Raw genomic sequence first — 17,218 nt, forward strand, 5'->3', positions numbered from 1 at the left:
GAAAAAATTCAAAAACAAACAACTCCGAAACAAAAAAACAAAAACAAAAATCGACCTATTTGTACTTATCTGAAAACTTTATCATCTGTGTATCTGATTTCTATTTACAGGTTTATTCTACAAATTTGAGGCTAATGTATATAAATTAGCTAACATAAAAATAATATTTAAAAAAAGCTATACATGAAGATTAAAAAAAAATCCGTGATTCCGCTTTATTTAACAGATTTTGGTGATTTTAGAAGCCGGTATGGTTCTTCTTGTTTTTGGACACGCCCCTTACTCCATAGGAGCCAATCATCTTTCATCTCCCAAAGTGTGATCTCACCTCCCCATTTCCGATTGGATTGCTATATTTAGGAAAGCGCACAGGCTTTATAAAACCACCCACTGGCCTGTAGATGGTTGGGAGTTTTTTTTTAATTAAGTGTCTGGTTTAACTGGTTAGATTTTGCCCACAAAAACAGGGTCAGCAGCACCAGAAGACAAAGAAGAAGACCGCGTCAGTATCTTTGGATGATTCGCCTGAGGGGGACCTCCTAGGAAAAGGCAGGAATGGCAGACATACGGAAGAAGCTGGTGGTGGTCGGGGATGGCGCATGCGGGAAAACGTGTCTGCTCATTGTGTTTAGCAGGGACGAGTTCCCCGAAGTGTACGTTCCGACTGTGTTTGAGACGTATGTGGCGGACATTGAGGTGGACAACAACAAGCAGGTCCAGCTTGCTTTGTGGGACACGGCCGGACAGGAAGACTACGACCGCCTGCGCCCGCTCTCCTACCCGGACACTGATGTCATCCTCATGTGTTTCTCCGTGGACAGCCCCGACTCGCTGCAAAACATCCCGGAAAAGTGGGTCCCCGAGGTGAAACACTTTTGCCCGAACGTGCCGATTATTCTGGTGGGCAACAAGAAGGACCTGCGCAACGACGAAAACACCAAGAACGAGCTGTCTCGCTTGAAGCTGGAGCCCGTGAAGGCGGAGGACGGACGCGCCATGGCGGCGCGTATCGGCGCCTATGACTATTTGGAGTGCTCTGCCAAAACCAAAGAGGGGATCTGGGAGGTTTTTGAAACGGCAACGCGAGCGGCCTTGCAAAAGCGGAGAACACCCGGAGATGGTTGTTTTAAATGCTGCGTTTTAATGTGAATCATCTGCTATCCATCCGCTGAGGCGTCTGGACACGCGTGGGCCTGATGGTTTGGGCACTCCCCTGCTGGAGTCATACGCCCTTGATTGAGCCACACACTGACTGAATACAAGCAGACTGTATTCCCTCATTTCCCCCCCGAGCACGCATGAATATCAACAAATGTTTGTATTTTTTGTTTTTTGTTCTTTGTGAGTCACATGATCACAGTCTGGCTGGTGGGGGTGAAGAGAAACCTGACCCACTTCCCATGTGGACACGTCCTTGTCGAAGGCCTGCTCCTGGGCCAAAGTTTTTGTTCTTTTTCATTGTTGAGTCTGGATAGGTCACTACAATGTGTAAACTTTCAAAAGACAGAAAAGAAAAAAAATAATAATTTATTACCAGTTTGTGCCATAACATTTTTGTCAACCTGCAGTGTTGGACACTACAACAATTTATAAATATCGGTGCAAATAGTGTTGGGTGAAGTTTTTGCTACATTTTACTAGACAAAAGCTCCAGTTTACAGTTCATAAACCATATTTGTATTACAAAAGTATAGGTTTTTCACATAAAATGAAACAATCTGGGATCATCCCAGAGTTAGAACTTCCCAGCTTGCCTTCCTGAAAATGGTTAACCTTTTAGATCCTTTAAAGTGTTTTTCTTCTCAGTGTCGCACAGTATTTTATACAAGAAGGCTGTTTGGAAATTCTAGCCCTTATGGAACCAGTTGTAAATAGTTGAAGTTCTTTTAAAAAAAATTAAAGTTATGGGATTAAAGAGAGAGCAGGTTGCATGGTTTGACTCTGGGATGCATTTTCTTTTTAAAACACTACAGACATTTTTTAAAGAAAATGTGTTCCTTTGACACAAATAACTTATGGAAGGACATTAGATTCATCACTGTATGTTTTTTATCCAAACTTATTTGCATCCAATTCACAAACTTTGAACAAAAGGCTTCTTGAATGTAAACGTGATCCATTACTGAAGCTGTAAAATACAGTTACTGAATTTGTATTAATTAAGGGCTTTTGCAACTGCAACAACGAATGTACTTTTTCTTGTTAAAGGAAAACTTCATAGGAACAGATGTGTTTTTCTGAAATAAACCTAGCTCTTGTGTGGCTACACAGACGTCTTGTGTAACCACCCCGTTGCATGCTGGTGGGAGTGTTTGCTGAATGGACATCAGTTACTGACACTGTTGCTACACGGCGATCTGTTGTAAAAACCCGGTGGATTTACTGTTCCAGCTGTTCTGTTCGTGGTACATTTCCACAAAGAAAGTATTTTAAATGTGTACATAAAAACAGAAAAAAACCTTAACAATCAATAATGAAGTTACCTTAAGTTAAAACCTTTATATTGAACAAATCTAGGCAGAGTTGGAGTGGTATAAAAGTCACATTCCTGTCTGCCTTCTGTTGCTAGGCTTTGTGCTGACTTACAGGATGGGAATGCTTTGTGCTGGACTTTTTTTATTGTCACAGTGGCCTCACTTGTGCCTCTGATTTACAGTGTTCTGACACTGCTTGCTGCAGGTTGCCTCATCTTTTTTTCAGTAAAACATGGGCAGGACTGTGCCAAATTGTTTGTGTCTTTCTGGTTATTGCCTCGTAATGGTACAGAAAAGGTTTTACGGGGCTTAAGGGAAGAACTGCTACTGCTCTGGAAATGTCAATAAAAACACATTTCACTTTTCATTGCTTTAATTATTTTTTTCCCATAAAAATGAATTTTAAAATACTTTCATAACATATTTATTGGCAAATGCATATGCGTGGATTTTTTTTTCAATTTACTTTCTCAGTAAATATTTACTATTTCTAACATATTCATAAAGAGCTGGGGTGTTGTACTTTTATTTACTTTAAATATGTAATATAAAGTTCTTTGTCTTTTAGTCAGTAATAAGAACATTCCATGAAATATATCAAGACTAATAGATGTTAGTCTTAAAAACTTAAGGACTAACATCTAATGAGCAGACAGTTAATAATAAAAAAATGGAACGTGTCTGAAAAATACTATGAGAAAACTGGCTTTTGTCGCATGTGATAGGTTATACATAGGGTAATCATGGGTATTTATTTTACAATCAGTTATTGCTCAAATGATGTAAGAGCTGCAACTGGAAAATGAGTCATTCTCTCCGAGTCAAGCAGTTGCAAATAGAATGTTTTGGTGTGAATTTCATTGTTAACACACAAACCTGCTGTTTTGTGCACCAACCAGCTTTGTTTAAGGACAAGAAAGATGGTGTGTCACAAGAACTATTTTTAACTTAGACTTCCTAATGACTAATGTCCCTTTGGGAGTGCTATCTAGTTCCATTGTTTTCAGCATATTTTTTAAGAGGCACATTTTTGTGTGTGTGTTTTAGGTGGAACAGCAGAAAATTAATTTAAAATATTAAAAAAAAACGAGTTAGACTTCTGTGCAGTAAAAATTGTATTTATTGAAACCCAGAGAGGTTTTTAAATAGTACAAGGCATAAAGAAAACACATGAGGGTGAAAAGAATTGTTAGTCTGCAGTGACACAATGAACAAAATTACATGGAGTAATGGTACAGAGATAAAAGGATGTACCGTAATTGTCTGTCAATTGCTCAGCTTTTTGGTGCATTTATGGTTGTGTTGTTGGTTGCAAAGAAATTGATTAACACTATGTTGTATTTTTGAGAGTCAAAATCATTTAGTTGAATCTGGCAGCCAATGGTAAGGGAATGTCCACATCTATCTGTCTGTCAGTCACTTTCACATACTTTTTAACATTCTTGGTTGTTTCTTTGAGAGCTCTGATGATGTCGTTGTGGAAAGAATTTAGGCGTTTTACAGACAGATCAATCCAGGACTGGATGTCAGATCTTAGCTGTTCAGTGGAGACGTCCGCCACAATGTTGTAGATTTTATCAGACACAGCTTTAAAATATTCCAAAATGATTCTGTGAATTTCTTTTAGCTGCTGCGCAACATCGGCAAAAATCTGGGAGTTCATTGCATCACTAATCAGATCGCTGAAAAATCTGGAGAGATTCTCTGCACTGAGAGATTTTAGAGACTGAAGAAACCTCTCACTCTGTGCAACTGTGAACTGCACAGATGCATATAATTTTTTCGAAATATCCTCAAGTGAGATGTCTCCAAGTTTCCTCACTGTAATGATTATCTGCTCCTGGATTTGCCTCAAAGCTAACAACAAGTCATCAAGAAGCTCTTTACCACTGACGATGCGGTCAGATCCAGGAAAGACAAATTCAATAGCTTGGAATTGTTCGAGGACATCTGCAAACATGATAGTAAAGTACCCTGGGATCCTTTCAACAGCCTCTTCTGATACACCAGCAACAAAAGCACTAAACTCCTTGTAAACCTCTAGTCCAGAGAGCTTCTCTTCATAACCTGGAATCCGGAACTTGGTCTCTCTGAGGAATTTCACAGCAGCGTTAAGGAAAAGTTTAACTCTTTTTTGATATTCTTTTAGAATTACAATGGTCCTATCTGTGACAGTGGTCATAACATCAGAAACATCTGATGCCATTACGCTCTCAATAGCACTGTTGAACCAAACTTTCCCCTGCTTCTTAGCTCTTTCTAAATAGTTTTTGAGGCTTCTGAATTGCTTGTTAATTTTGTTGTAGGCTTTGACAGCAGCATCAGACAGCATGTTCATGCCTGAGGGGACTTGTTTCTTCAGTCCTAGCATCATCTCATAAGGCATTTCCATATTCCAGGTTCCCTGAAGGTTCAGCTTCTCAGAGTCCATCACTGACATCTTGAGGGCAACGATATCAACATCCTTTGTCAGGTCAGTCTGTTATAAGTAAACAAACACAGAAATGAGACAGAAATAAATCACCTTGACATCTAAATTGTCAGCTGGCAAAAGGTGAATAGTAAAATTACAGGTTTCTTACCGGATAGCGACCATAGACTCTTGCTTTCATTTGGGGGAGCCGTTTGGTTTGCACCTGAACAGCAAGGAGACCTGCAGTTGGCGTGGACATGGTGACAACAAGACCCTGCACTGGATTTCCAGTAATTTCCTGGTTGATTTCCAAGGTCTGGGAAGGTAGATTCACCCTTCCTGTATTGGTGATAGAGGCTTGCACAGTGTCATAGTTTAGGTCAATGTTGCTCTTGTGGTTCCCCTCCAGGACTGAATGTGCAACAGAAAGGATGGAATCCACTTTAATGCTGTCATCTTCTAACTTCACATTGGTCTGGCCTTCAATTTTTCCAATCAAAAGAGAAAATGGAGAGGATGAGGAGGCATCAAATTTGGCGGAGAGGTCTTCCTGGTTAAAAATAGTGGCACTGGTTTGGAGATTGATAACTGCAGTCTTCATGGAACCCTCATAAATCAGATCGCCCAGTTTTGGAATCTTGATTGTTTCAATTATGGGTAAGGAAATCTTTGGAATTCTGACTTTGCTGAGCGCAGATGAGACATCCTGAGAAGACAGCGTTACAGTTTTGGGGACAGGCAGGGGGATTGTGAATGAAGACAACTCGAAATCAATCACTGGGACTTCATAGGCAGGAACCGTAATGGTTTCTGGCACCTTAGAACTGTATTTTTCATACTGAACCTTTGCTTTGTCGTAGGATGAACCAAGAGTGGTAGCAAACTTTTCCTTGCCAACAATGACTTTTTCGCGTAATACCTTGAGATTGCTGTTAATGCCCTGAAAGACTGGACCCACATTAATTAAGGCATAAGGTTTTTTGATGTACTTGAGGTTGGAATTCATCTCATATGTCTGCTGAGTTGTGATTAGGAAATAACCTAAACCAGCATCTTCCCACAGGGAAAAGTTCTCCACTGTTGGCGTCTTTATGCCAAGAAGAGGCAACGTTATTTCAGGAATGGTGACAGTTTTCTTCAGCACTTCAAGATCTGCTTCTGCGTTGATTTGGGAAAGTATGTTAACTTCTTTATCAAGGTTTTCCATTGAGAATAGATGGGAATATTTGTACTGGTTGAATCTTGCCAGTCCTGTCCAGCTTGCTTGGTGTACATCGGAGTTCAGAGTGAAAGCCATGTCATTCTGAAGATTTACTTTGCCTGACAGCTGGAATGGAAGAACAAACTTGGCATTCCCCTTGTTTTTGGTGTCAAATGAAACCTCTGTAGGTCTGATTAAAGCAAGAACAGAACTTGAAAGCTTTCCTTCAACCTGACCCTCCAGCTTTGATTTGTGAGAGGCAGTGACGTCAATTCTCATGTCTTCCGCTTTAGCCTGAAGCTTCACCTCTGTAACGCTGTCCTTCAAAAAAGGCGTTTCAGTTTCAATCTTGGCCTCAACAATGACATGGCGGAAAACGCATGCATCAAGGAGAATTTCTTCCTCCAATTTCAGAAACTTGCTGTTTGTGTCACTGTTGAAGGTCAATTTGGTTGTGTGGAGATCCATAACCACCTCCATGTCACTCTTGTGAGTTGCCTCATCAGAAAAGTCTTGAATGGAATATTTTTCTCGAGCCACATTGGTTAAGGTCAGACGGGCTGTGCCTGCTTCAAGCCCAAAGACAGTCTTTTGATTTATCATCCCCTCACTGACTATGCTGAGAGGTGGCATGTTGAGATTGTGTTGACAAGTGGACTCCACTGAGGCAAAAAACCCATTTCTCATGGCCAAGAATGCATTATTCATCAGCTCTCCCTTATAGAGCTCAGTGTTGACTTTTGCTGTGGTGTTGGCAGAAGCTTGGGCTGACAGGCCATAGAGGTTCATCATTCCCTTATGGTTTAGAGTAAAGGATGACTGGACAATATCGACACTCTCAGAGAGGGACAGGTGCCTCATTTTGGGCAAAGCAAAATGTGCCGTGGCATCCACAGTGTAGTCAAGGATTTTCAAAGAAGACTGAGCTCTTGAATTGAGGTTCATTTTAAACTCGGGCGTGACGGATGTGGTTGTTACGTTCTCCATGTCAGCAGTGGTACTAAGTTTGTAATGAGGAGAAGTAATTCTGAACTCACCATAAAGTTTTCCAAAACAGGGGATCATACTCATCTCTGCCACTTTCTCCTTGAGCTCCATGGTTAAGGTGTCATAATCAAAAGATTTGATTTTCTGGATCAGTCTTGTGAGGTAGTCACTTATGTCATCCATCAGCAGTTTGAAGTCAAATGAATATAGCTCATTCAGCAGTTCCTGAACAGGGATCTTAACTTTTTTCACCAATGGCTGGATGTCAATGCTTTTGAAAGCATCAAATATTTGCTGAATCTTCTCCTTGACTTGATACTGCTTCATCATTTTAACTACCTCATCCATGAGTTCTCCAACAATTTTTTCAACCTTGTAGTTGGACAGAAACTCTTCTAACTTGGAATAAATTGCATTCAACCTGCTGGAAATGTTGCTATTCTTGATTGCGGTCTCAACTTTGTCCTTGATAGATTTTAGGAAACTGATGACTTTGTTGGCTGGGAACCTTACTGTGAGGTTTGTGATGAACTTCTCCATTGGCTTGATGAACATTTTCACATCTTGGACAAAGAGATTGAAGTCAAAATTGTCCACAACTTCTTTAAGTTCTGCAACCTTGCTGTTGAAATAGACACTGATCCCATATGTTGAGTCAAGGTTTTTGCACATGTCAATGCTACTGTCCATCAGACCCATCAGAGCGACTTTCATCTTTTCAATGACTGCAGGCAGATGGTCAACAAAAGGAATCTGGATGAAGTGGCTGTCGCTGTTCTTGTCGTATTTCACAAATCCAGAAATGATGTAATCTTGGGTGGCATCGCTGAACAAAGGGGTTGAGACTGCTCCTCTCATTTCAACACCCATTTTTTCGGCATCATTATATGCATTCATCTCTTCATCAAAGGCATGGTCGTTTACTTTGGTTGTCATCTTCAGTGTTACACTTTGCTTTTGGAGGTTCAGGTTGGTGTTAAATTTGTTGTCCACGTTGGTCTTGATGGTTTGTCCGCACTCCATTTCATGGGTGGTTGAGGCTCTATACTCAAATGACTCTGTGAACAATGTGGGTTCTGCTTTAAGGAGAAATTTGCTGTAAACCTCCCCATTATGTTTTCCAAAAAAATAGACTTGACCATTTGAGTTAAAAATGGCATCAATGTTGAGAACAAAGGGTTCAGCGGTGGTCTTTATTTTGTTGTCCAGGCGAATAGTTGGGGAGTTGAAGTTGGCCACATTGTTGAGCTTCACGCTGAGACCAGCAACCTCCATGTCAGTAGTCTGGGTAATCTGAGAACCCAGGAGTTTTCCAATGGTATTGGTTTTTGTAGAGAAGACTGTGTCAACAAATTTGAATTCATAAGTGTGCTTGAGCTCCTCCTCTGAGTAAACTCCATTCAGGGTTCCGATCAGTTCTATGTTGTAGGGCTTTGCGCTAAATTGTGCATCATTTACAAAGCTAATTGCCAATACCTTGAGGTCATTTTTCACGTTAACGGATGCAATGTAAGGCTCAACATTAACTGAAATGTCATGCATGTAGGAGTTGCTCTTGTCAAGGAAGTTGTTAGTTTTGGACTGGAGGGTAAAAGATCTCAGTGAAAGAGACATTGAATTGGTGTTTTCGGTTTTCAGCTCACCAAAAGATCCAACTACGTTGTTAGAGAAAACAAGGCCATCTTCATTCAGTCTGAAGTTCACTCTGTTCATACTGTCCAGGTCAAAGAGGTTAGCCTTAAACATGCCATTGAAATAGATCTCTGTCTTTGCAAGATTTCCCTCAACGTTGAGCTCAGCTTTGTTGTCTTTAATGCCTCCTTTGGTTGTGAGAGACAAGGTGGCGCCAGACGTGTCAACTCCACCGTGGAAAATATTCTCAAAAGTCAGCGGGCTGTGGTGGGCGGTTGTTGTGCAGCTGGTTGTCAGCCCATTTGTGGTTAGGGTCAAGGTGGCTTTGTGAGATGCAATGCTTGAGAAGATGTTCATGGAGGCATCGGCATTGATTTCCAACCCAGAGGGGTTCAAAGAGCCAGTAAGCAAAGAGTAGACACGGTTCCTTGTATCATCAGCTTGATTCTCAATTCTGAGGGTGGCCTGTCCTCCAGCAGCAGACATCTCTATCTGACTACGAAGCATCTTCTCCCCTTCGGCATTGGTCACAGAATCTGACTGGAAGGTGAGCTTGGTGTCCTTGTAGCTGAAGCCTACCTTGGTGGTGTGTCTGACTAGGTCACTGTTCATGTTGATGTTGGACTCATACAGAAATTCATCGTTTTCATAGGATACCTTAACTTTGTTTGAAAGCTTCACTATTTCAGAGTTTACATTCAGCGTGCTCTCCATTTTTGCTTCTTTCTTTGCTGGCTCAAAAGAAAAGGTGTGAAGATAGTTTGATCTGGCAACCATGGGCCCGACAGTCACACTGGCATCAGCATTAAGATCACCAAAGAGTACGCTGGAGTCGAGGGTGCACTGGGTGGTGACGGTCGCAGATGTGTCCAGACCCACTGATGAGACAGCCTTTATGTTGTAGCGACCGGTTGCAAGTATGTTTTCTGTGACAGCAATGCTTTCCAGCACACTGAACTCAGTGTCAATGAGCATGTGTTTCAAGGATCCATCCAGAATGACTTCAATAGTTTTGCCTTCTGTGTCTGTGATAGAGTATGAACCTATAAAATAGAAAATATGATTGTTATGTTCAAATGTCAATATAGTTCTGTAATTTTATAAAGTATTTGTGGAACAGAATAAAGTCAACATACCTTCTGTTGAGAAGGAGAGAACTTTGATTGGACTCTCAGCCTTGATCTTGAAGTTGGCCACATAGTTGGGGGACTCGCCAGTGTTGTTACCTACTCCAACCTTTCCATTCCAGTGATAAAAGTTGCTTTCCATCTTGGTAGAAATTTCCACCATTCCCATCAGAGGCAAGGTGAGATCATACTCAGAGGGTATGGTGAAAGTTGGGATTTGGATTGCCTGAGGGGCAAGCTCCATACCCAGCTGAGGAACGGATATTTGCGGGGATGTGACCACTTGAGGTATCCTCAGCTCCTTTGACGATTTGCCTCCGAGGGGCAGCGGGATGGTCATGGTGAAGCGGTTCTGGTTGAACTTGTATTTCAGTGTGCTTTCACTGGTGAGATGTAAAAAACAAGCATATATCACAAAGGTGTAGAAAATAATTTAATCAGTTTGAACTTTTCTAGTTAATGACACTTACAGGTTCACGAAAAGGTTTTCAGGCATTGATGGCATTTCCACTGTGGAAATACTGTTCCTCAGATTCTTAATGTAAGGAACATCAGTTGAGATCTTGTCAAGCCAGATGTTGCCAGCCTAAAAAATTGTATTAAATAAATGTCATTATTTTTACATGAATGAGAAACAATGTAAAAGTAGCTTTCTGCAATTGCTTTTTTTTTTTTACCTCAAGTCCCTTGTTCAGGATTTGCCGTAGTTTCATGTCCGTGTTAACCACCTGATGGTTCATGATTTCCTCAGCAAATGTCTTGGTCCAGGCCTGAAGAGCTTTGGAGTATTGCACTGGAACCTCAGTGTCAGCATTCATGTTGGACATCAGCTGAACCTCAGCCTGTTCTTCCCCTAAAATACAAACACGTTTTTTAGTTACATGTAAGTTGAGGACTTTCTTTCCTAGTGACTGCAAATATGGCTTAATTTATATACCATATTTAAAGGTGACTGTCTGAACAGAAGCCATTTCTGGGAGTTTGATGTCACTCTTCAACTGCAGGGTGAGTCCTTCAGCTTTGTTCATAGTGGCACTGAGAGTGGCATCAGTCTTAAGTGAGGGAACCACTAGCTGCACCTGCAGCATGCCATCAGCCATGGCCTGAAGTCTGTGATGAATGAAAAAAGTTAGCAGAAGGTTCAGCTGAATTCTTACATTTTTAAAAGCAATAGAATGAACATTTCTTTCATGTGAATCTTTGAAATACACAATTTTACACACTTGGCACGGCCAATCAACGAAAGCTGGGGCTCGTTCTTGTTGGAGATCTCAAAGATGATGGATTTGCCCCTTGCACTGTTCCCTAATACACCAATTTTAATGCCGCTCTCAACATCAAAGTCTGGAATCTGGATTTGAGTGGTGAACGTGTTCCTGTTCCTGTTGTATTTCATGGTGGCCATGGCTTCTGAAGGCTGATCACCTGAAATCATATTTGGAAAAGCCACAGGTTCATTCCTGAACAGTGTAGAATAAAAAGTACTATCAGAACGTGATTTTAACCATGCTGGTTTTACCTTCTGCTCTCAGGATCACCTTCAAGGTATCAACCTTCTGCCGGCCCTCATTTCCTTCACTAAGGAGTTTGTAGGAAACTGTGGCCGTGTACTCAGACACTTCTTCAGTGGGTTCAATGTCAATAGCAAGTCTACAGTTGAAAAAATGAAAAGTCCTGGTTAGTTCTTATAAATAATTTATATATATTGTGCATAGATTCAGAATATGAACAAAAAAACATTACACTTACGTTGTCTCTCCATTTACAGGGAAGTAAGGAGCATCGCTCCGCTCACCAGCCTCAGGCAGAAGTGTTTTGATGCAATATTTGACTCCTGTGAATACAGGCCTACACTTTGACTCACTCTGTCTGTGTGGGATCAGAGTGGCCTGTTCAGCTCCCACAATCATCACTTTGTTGCTGTTTAGGAAAAAAAGAGTAAAATAGTAAGCAAATAGTTAATCTGAGGATTTTCACAAGAAATGCACAATTTAATCTTGCCTTAAGTGCTGGTTCACATTCTTATTGAACCACATCATAATACTACATAGTTTGACTACTTTTAAAAAAACAACAACAATACCTTAATCTGAGGAGCTTCATGGTGCCTTCTGGAGCAGGGATGGATAGCTTGAATTGGTCTGGCTCCATGGTGATCTTAGCTTTGAAGGCACTCTCATGGTACACGGTGGTGTGCATCTCAACAGCAGACTCAACAAATTCTGGAATGTGGACTCCCATCTGAGTCGTGAACTCAACTCCAAAAGAGGGACTAAATGACACTGTTTTCTGTGGATAAAAAACATCATATAGAAAAAAAATCAGAATGATAGCAAAAATTGGAACTGACAGGGTTTTATGACTTACAGACAATACAATTAATAGAAAAAAAGTGGTGTTTGGACTGAAAAGATGAAAAACATACCATGTTTGGATCAATGCTTAAACGTCCTTTGGCGCCAGGAGCAAAGGTACCAGACAGAGCAAATGCCAGAGGCAGGCCAGAAGCTGTTGGCATGATGAATTTGTTGTCCATAAAGATGTAGTGGGCAAAAATGTCATTCTGTGTGGAAGACATCAGCGCCGCCAGAACCTGACAAGTAGAAAGAACCAACAATTACAGAACTTTCCTAAATAAAACGTCTGTTTTGCAGCATTTCCATGCATTATGACCACAAAATAATACCTTGCTGGGAGTGATCTTCTGGAAAATGTTTGCATACATCTCAGCAACTGACTTCAGATCGCTGCCCTTGATGAAGCCAAGCTCAGCTCCCATGATCCTCAGGTAGGCCATGGCCTCTGGGGACTCCTGACTTTGCAGATCTTTAACCAGCTTGTTGAAGTTTTGAAGAATTTCTCTCATCAGATTTTCAGGAACCTAAAATGAGATTGTGTTGGATTAAACAGAAGAAAAACAAAAGGTAACATCATTTATTATAAATGGTGACATACCTTTTGGCCCTCTGGTTTCAATGGGGCAACCCAGTTATTGAGAACTTCTTTGACCTTTGGTGGAAGTTTTCCCTCTACCCAGTACAGAGCTTTGGACACAGTGTCGGGGAAGAAACCATTCTCTCCAAACAGAGCCTCAATTGTTGGTTCAAAGCCTTTTCCCTCCATACCAACCTATGGAAAAATATCAGGGATTGTTTCATCCAAATCATTTTTTTAAATATTTTTTTTTTTACAAGCTATGGCCAACCGCAACACATACCTCCCAGATATCAGAACTGTAGCCAAAAGCCTTCAGGGTTGTTTCTAACAGGACCTCCCTTGGCAGCCGACTGCTTGGATCAAAAATTACGTTTCCCTGAACGCTGGCCTGCAAGCTCTCATGTGCCATACCCAGTTTGTAGTTTCTGGATTTTATGGTATAGTCGTAGTGTGTGGCAACATCTGTGTCCTCCATGGCGTCCAAGATTTTCTTACCAAAGCTAAGGAGAGGGTGAGCGTAGAACATTATAAATCATTCTGATAAAATTGGATGGAAATGGGACATTAGGTTTTTTCTTACCTTTTGGTGTCTGGATCATTTGAGGAAATGATGTTGTAGATGTGTGAGGACACAAACGCCTTGACTTGAGGGTTTTGCTCCTGTGTGAGAATCTTCGTCACTGCCTCAATGTCACTGTCCTGTGGATTCCTCATCAGGATCAGGTAGGCTGCCAGGCGCTTTTGCACCGCACCCTTGGGATACTGACTGACCCGCTGGAGGTTGGATCGAACCTATATGGGAGGATAACATTGACTTTGCTTTACTGTTTTCCCCCATATTTTTTGAGGTTTTGCAGTGAAGAATGACAAAGCGGGAGGATGTTCGAGTGTGGTAAAATGTACGCTACCTCATCATTCACAGACATGCGCCTGAAGGCCTGGATGGCAGCGAGCTGCACGGACAGGGTGGTTGCAGGTTGCCTCATGCACTTCACAAGGGTGGTCTTGATTTTAGGGTCAACAGACTCCATTGCATCTCCCATGTTACCAACAACCTGAATTTAAGAATGTATTAGGAATAGTAATGACAAAAAAATCACCACAAAGGTTTTCTGTTCTGCTGCATGTTTGTGACCTACCCTTAGGGTCAGGAAAGTCAGCTCTTTTTCTCCTGGACAGTCTGCCCCCAGAATGGAGGTCACAAACTCATAGACATCATTGATCTCTGGGGTGACTCCTTCAGACTTGAATAACCTGGAGAACAACAGTAACACCATTGAAGTAGTGCAAATGTTTAACAGTAACTGGTGAGAATGGTTTTTGTCTCTCTTTTTTTCACTTACTTCCTGGTGGCAATGCTGAGGGCATACATGATGGGTTTGCTTTGTTTGGACTGAGCCATTTCCAGCAAATCTTTCACCATCAAGCGGGAGGGGTGTTGGAGCATTCCCATGGCGTAAACAACAGCATCGACCTCCATGGCAGCACTGTCGTAGGTCCTGAGAGTTTTCAGGATGGCGCTGGTGCATTCCGGTGTACCACACTGAATCAGAGCCTGCCACGCCAGTGAGCTGGAGATGTCCATCATTTCATCGGTGACGGAGCGCAGGAGGTCGGCCTTCAAACCACGGAGCTCTGAAACCAGCTCGCGAAAGAGGCCGGCACGCTCCTCGCCATTAGCGGTCTGGGACAAGGTGTTGAGCTTCTGCATTGTGGCAATCACAGCATCTTTGGTCTGCAGCGGCGACTTGTCATCAGCCACTTCCATCGACAGGTGTCTGAGGCTGGCCTCATCTGGGCGAGGTTACAGCACACAATGAGAACATTGTGGAGGAGTGTACATGTTTAAACATATAAGATGTGAAACGGTAAAAAACTCACTGATGTCAAAGATTCTGTCGTTGATCTGCTCAGTTTCTCTTAGGGTGACAGTCTGCCTGACAACTGCTGAAATCCCGTACTCATTCCTTTTAAGAGATAAAATATTAAAATTTTGTATAAACATCTAAATGAGACTTTTTTTGGTAGAAAAAAGTCAAATTTGAATAATATTTTTCAAACCTACTTGTGGGAGAAGGGCAGGAAGACGTGTTTCTCCGTGCAGGATCCACTGGTCATGTGCTTCATCTGGTTGTCAAACTTGTAGTTACAGGTCTGGGTACTGCTGATCATTTTGGATAAGGGGTAGTTCTGAAAGTTGAAGGAGCCCAGTGAGACATGCAAGGTTTGGCTCACTCGAGTTTTCCAGGGAGAGTGCAGTCATGGCAGGGAATCAGATTGTTGCTCACCATGCCAGAGATGAGGGCCAGAGGACTGGTGTGTTGTCTGTGGGCGGTGAAGCCGTCGCATTTGGACAGATCCCTGATTAGCGTCACATCAGTGGGGATCTCCTCTCTGGAATTGACAGTAATGTCTGTGGAGCACACTCCATGAACAGTGGGCTAAAAGGGAGGAAAAAAAGGCCAAATGAATGCTAAAGGAAGAAACCAAACTGATAAATTGATGAAGAAAACATTTCCTCTGTCTTCATTATCTCCATATGCTAGATAATCAATAATTCTTCTTGTTATGGGAGCAGGTGATGCCAAAGTAGAGATAAACTAATCTGGGACTTTGACCTGAAAGTTGTCACTATGAGAACGTGTCCTACAGGAGACAATTTATCACTTGGGATTGGGACACTTTATCTGCTTGTTGTGTAACTTGTTTATCTTTGCATGACTACATCTCAACCTGGATCAAGCTCCACTTTATTAGTCGACAGCCATAAACCCACAAAAAAACATCGATGTGGCAACGAATAGGCGACAAACACGCAAAAAGATTTACCACATTTTGGTTTTTCTCTTCTGTCATTTCGGGCACCATAAGAGCAGAGACGATTCCCCTCTTAATGTTCAGGATGTTTACAGGCTCATCATCTTCAGGGTAGAGTTTGACCTCAGTCTGTCTTTCCACTGCGACCCTCAAAGGGTTCCTGTGGAATTCACAACCAAATCTCTAGTGGGCAGTTTTAAAAAAACACATCAAATGCAGTTCTGATTGAATTTACTTGGCCATTGCAGTTCTAAAAGCCTCCGCTTCAGCAGCAACACGGTACACCGGGTTCCCACCATCGTCCACTCCGGAGATCTCGCTCAGAGAGCACTCCGTTGTGCGAAGGATGAAGCTACATGTCTGGGGTACGTCGACCTCGACCTGAGAAGCACATTTAGCATGTTTCTTGGAGCGTCTGAATCAAATATAAGGTATAGGAGCTGAGTAAGGGGGGACTTACTGTGCAGGAGACTCTGGGGCCGCTTTTGTTATCACTTGCACCGTTTACGCTGTTAAAAGTTTCAGCTTTGTAGCTGTAGACAAACCGCTTGAAATGTCCGTATCTTTTGGCCACTGTCAACAAAAGGTATAATAAAATGAAATCTCTCGTGTTATTTTACTCTCAAAATAATATTTGTTCTGTTTAATTACAATTACAATGTTTAAATATTTCAAGTTAGTTTGTGGCTTTTGTCTAAGTGAAATATTTTCCCTTACACAGTTTTAAATGACTCATACTTGAATAGATATTACACATTTTAAGTACATTAAAACTCAGTTTTCTCAGGAAGATTGCTATTTTAGATATAAATATGCACACAAACAGAGGAAGAAAATCCAAAAAAGAAAACTCACAAAAGCAAACTGGAGAGTGTTCTTCAACTCTTTCCACATCTTGCTCTGTAAAGGATGACAACACAGTTTGCTTAAACTCAGGATTCAGTTTCAACGTAACTTCTAAATATTTAAAATTAAAAAATAAACTACTGTATTTACAATTAACATTCCATCTTAAGTAAATTACCAGTAAAGCCATTTTCTGAAAATTGTTAGCATTATTTTAACTATTCCTGCAGTAGATTGATTTTTAGAAAAGATTTATCTTTAAATATGAACTATATGCATCTTTTTTTCCTTAAAACAACAGCAGAATACTCACGGGCAACTGAGTATGACCCCAGAAGCAGCAAAAGACAGAGCTTGGGACCCCACATGATGGGTTCAGCTCTTGTGAGTTGAGGAGAGTCTCCCTCTTTCTCTGAAGACTAATCCTTGGGCTTGAGTCTTCAGGCTTTTATAGACCTCCAGTTTTACTGTAGGTGATTGCTGTGACTTGAAGATATGTTGTCCTGCTTCCAAAGTCTGAGCAGCCCTTGTGGCAGGCCAAAGGTAAAAAGACATGTCTGTCAGCAGTGGGTGGGGGTGGTCCAGAAGATAATGTGAAATTACTACTGTTTTCTTATTTGGTGTGTTGGGTTATTTGGAAAGAGGAAAAAAGGATTAAAAAAATAAACAAGTTACAGCTATTTTAAAATTAAATATATAATAATCAGTTTTATATAACAATTAATAAATCCTAAGAATTTGATTTAATTACTTCCTTTTTGTATGTAATCATTTTTCTTGTGAC

General features: G+C 41.3%; 2 protein-coding genes across 2 annotated transcripts; one reads left to right on the top strand and one right to left on the bottom strand.

The window, feature by feature from the left end:
* The first annotated feature begins 383 nt into the window (after window positions 1-383).
* On the top strand, window positions 384-2,839 carry rhob (ras homolog family member B). The gene has a single exon (XM_004083452.4). The coding sequence runs from the start codon at window positions 556-558 to the stop codon at window positions 1,147-1,149; it is 594 nt and encodes a 197-aa protein (XP_004083500.1). The 5' UTR covers window positions 384-555; the 3' UTR covers window positions 1,150-2,839.
* A 732-nt stretch (window positions 2,840-3,571) lies between these two features.
* On the bottom strand, window positions 3,572-16,862 carry LOC101158739 (apolipoprotein B-100). Its single transcript, XM_011491576.3, has 26 exons — window positions 16,748-16,862; window positions 16,444-16,488; window positions 16,049-16,161; window positions 15,824-15,969; window positions 15,601-15,748; window positions 15,060-15,212; window positions 14,837-14,961; window positions 14,653-14,738; window positions 14,115-14,565; window positions 13,911-14,025; window positions 13,680-13,826; window positions 13,352-13,563; window positions 13,052-13,271; window positions 12,790-12,963; window positions 12,521-12,715; window positions 12,260-12,427; window positions 11,918-12,123; window positions 11,584-11,754; window positions 11,354-11,484; window positions 11,058-11,259; window positions 10,772-10,944; window positions 10,512-10,687; window positions 10,305-10,420; window positions 9,844-10,217; window positions 5,057-9,750; window positions 3,572-4,953 (listed from the first exon to the last, which is right to left on the bottom strand). The coding sequence occupies exons 1-26, from the start codon at window positions 16,800-16,802 to the stop codon at window positions 3,835-3,837; spliced, it is 9,915 nt and encodes a 3,304-aa protein (XP_011489878.1). The 5' UTR covers window positions 16,803-16,862; the 3' UTR covers window positions 3,572-3,834.
* Between the last annotated feature and the right edge of the window lie 356 nt (window positions 16,863-17,218).

Source organism: Oryzias latipes, chromosome 24, assembly GCF_002234675.1.
Source record: "Oryzias latipes chromosome 24, ASM223467v1".
Taxonomy (NCBI): Eukaryota; Metazoa; Chordata; class Actinopteri; order Beloniformes; family Adrianichthyidae; genus Oryzias; species Oryzias latipes.

What these genes read in the sequence shown, in the direction of transcription:
- LOC101158739 (XM_011491576.3), bottom strand. Translation starts at nt 16,802, where the DNA reads ATGTGGGGTCCCAAGCTCTGTCTTTTGCTGCTTCTGGGGTCATACTCA. An exon ending in GAAAACCTTTTCGTGAACCT is followed by an intron (nt 10,218 to 10,304) that starts GTAAGTGTCATT and finishes ACATCTCACCAG; the next exon opens with TGAAAGCACACTGAAATACA. An exon ending in TCTCTCCTTCTCAACAGAAG is followed by an intron (nt 9,751 to 9,843) that starts GTATGTTGACTT and finishes TCTATTTTATAG; the next exon opens with GTTCATACTCTATCACAGAC.
- rhob (XM_004083452.4), top strand. Translation starts at nt 556, where the DNA reads ATGGCAGACATACGGAAGAAGCTGGTGGTGGTCGGGGATGGCGCATGC.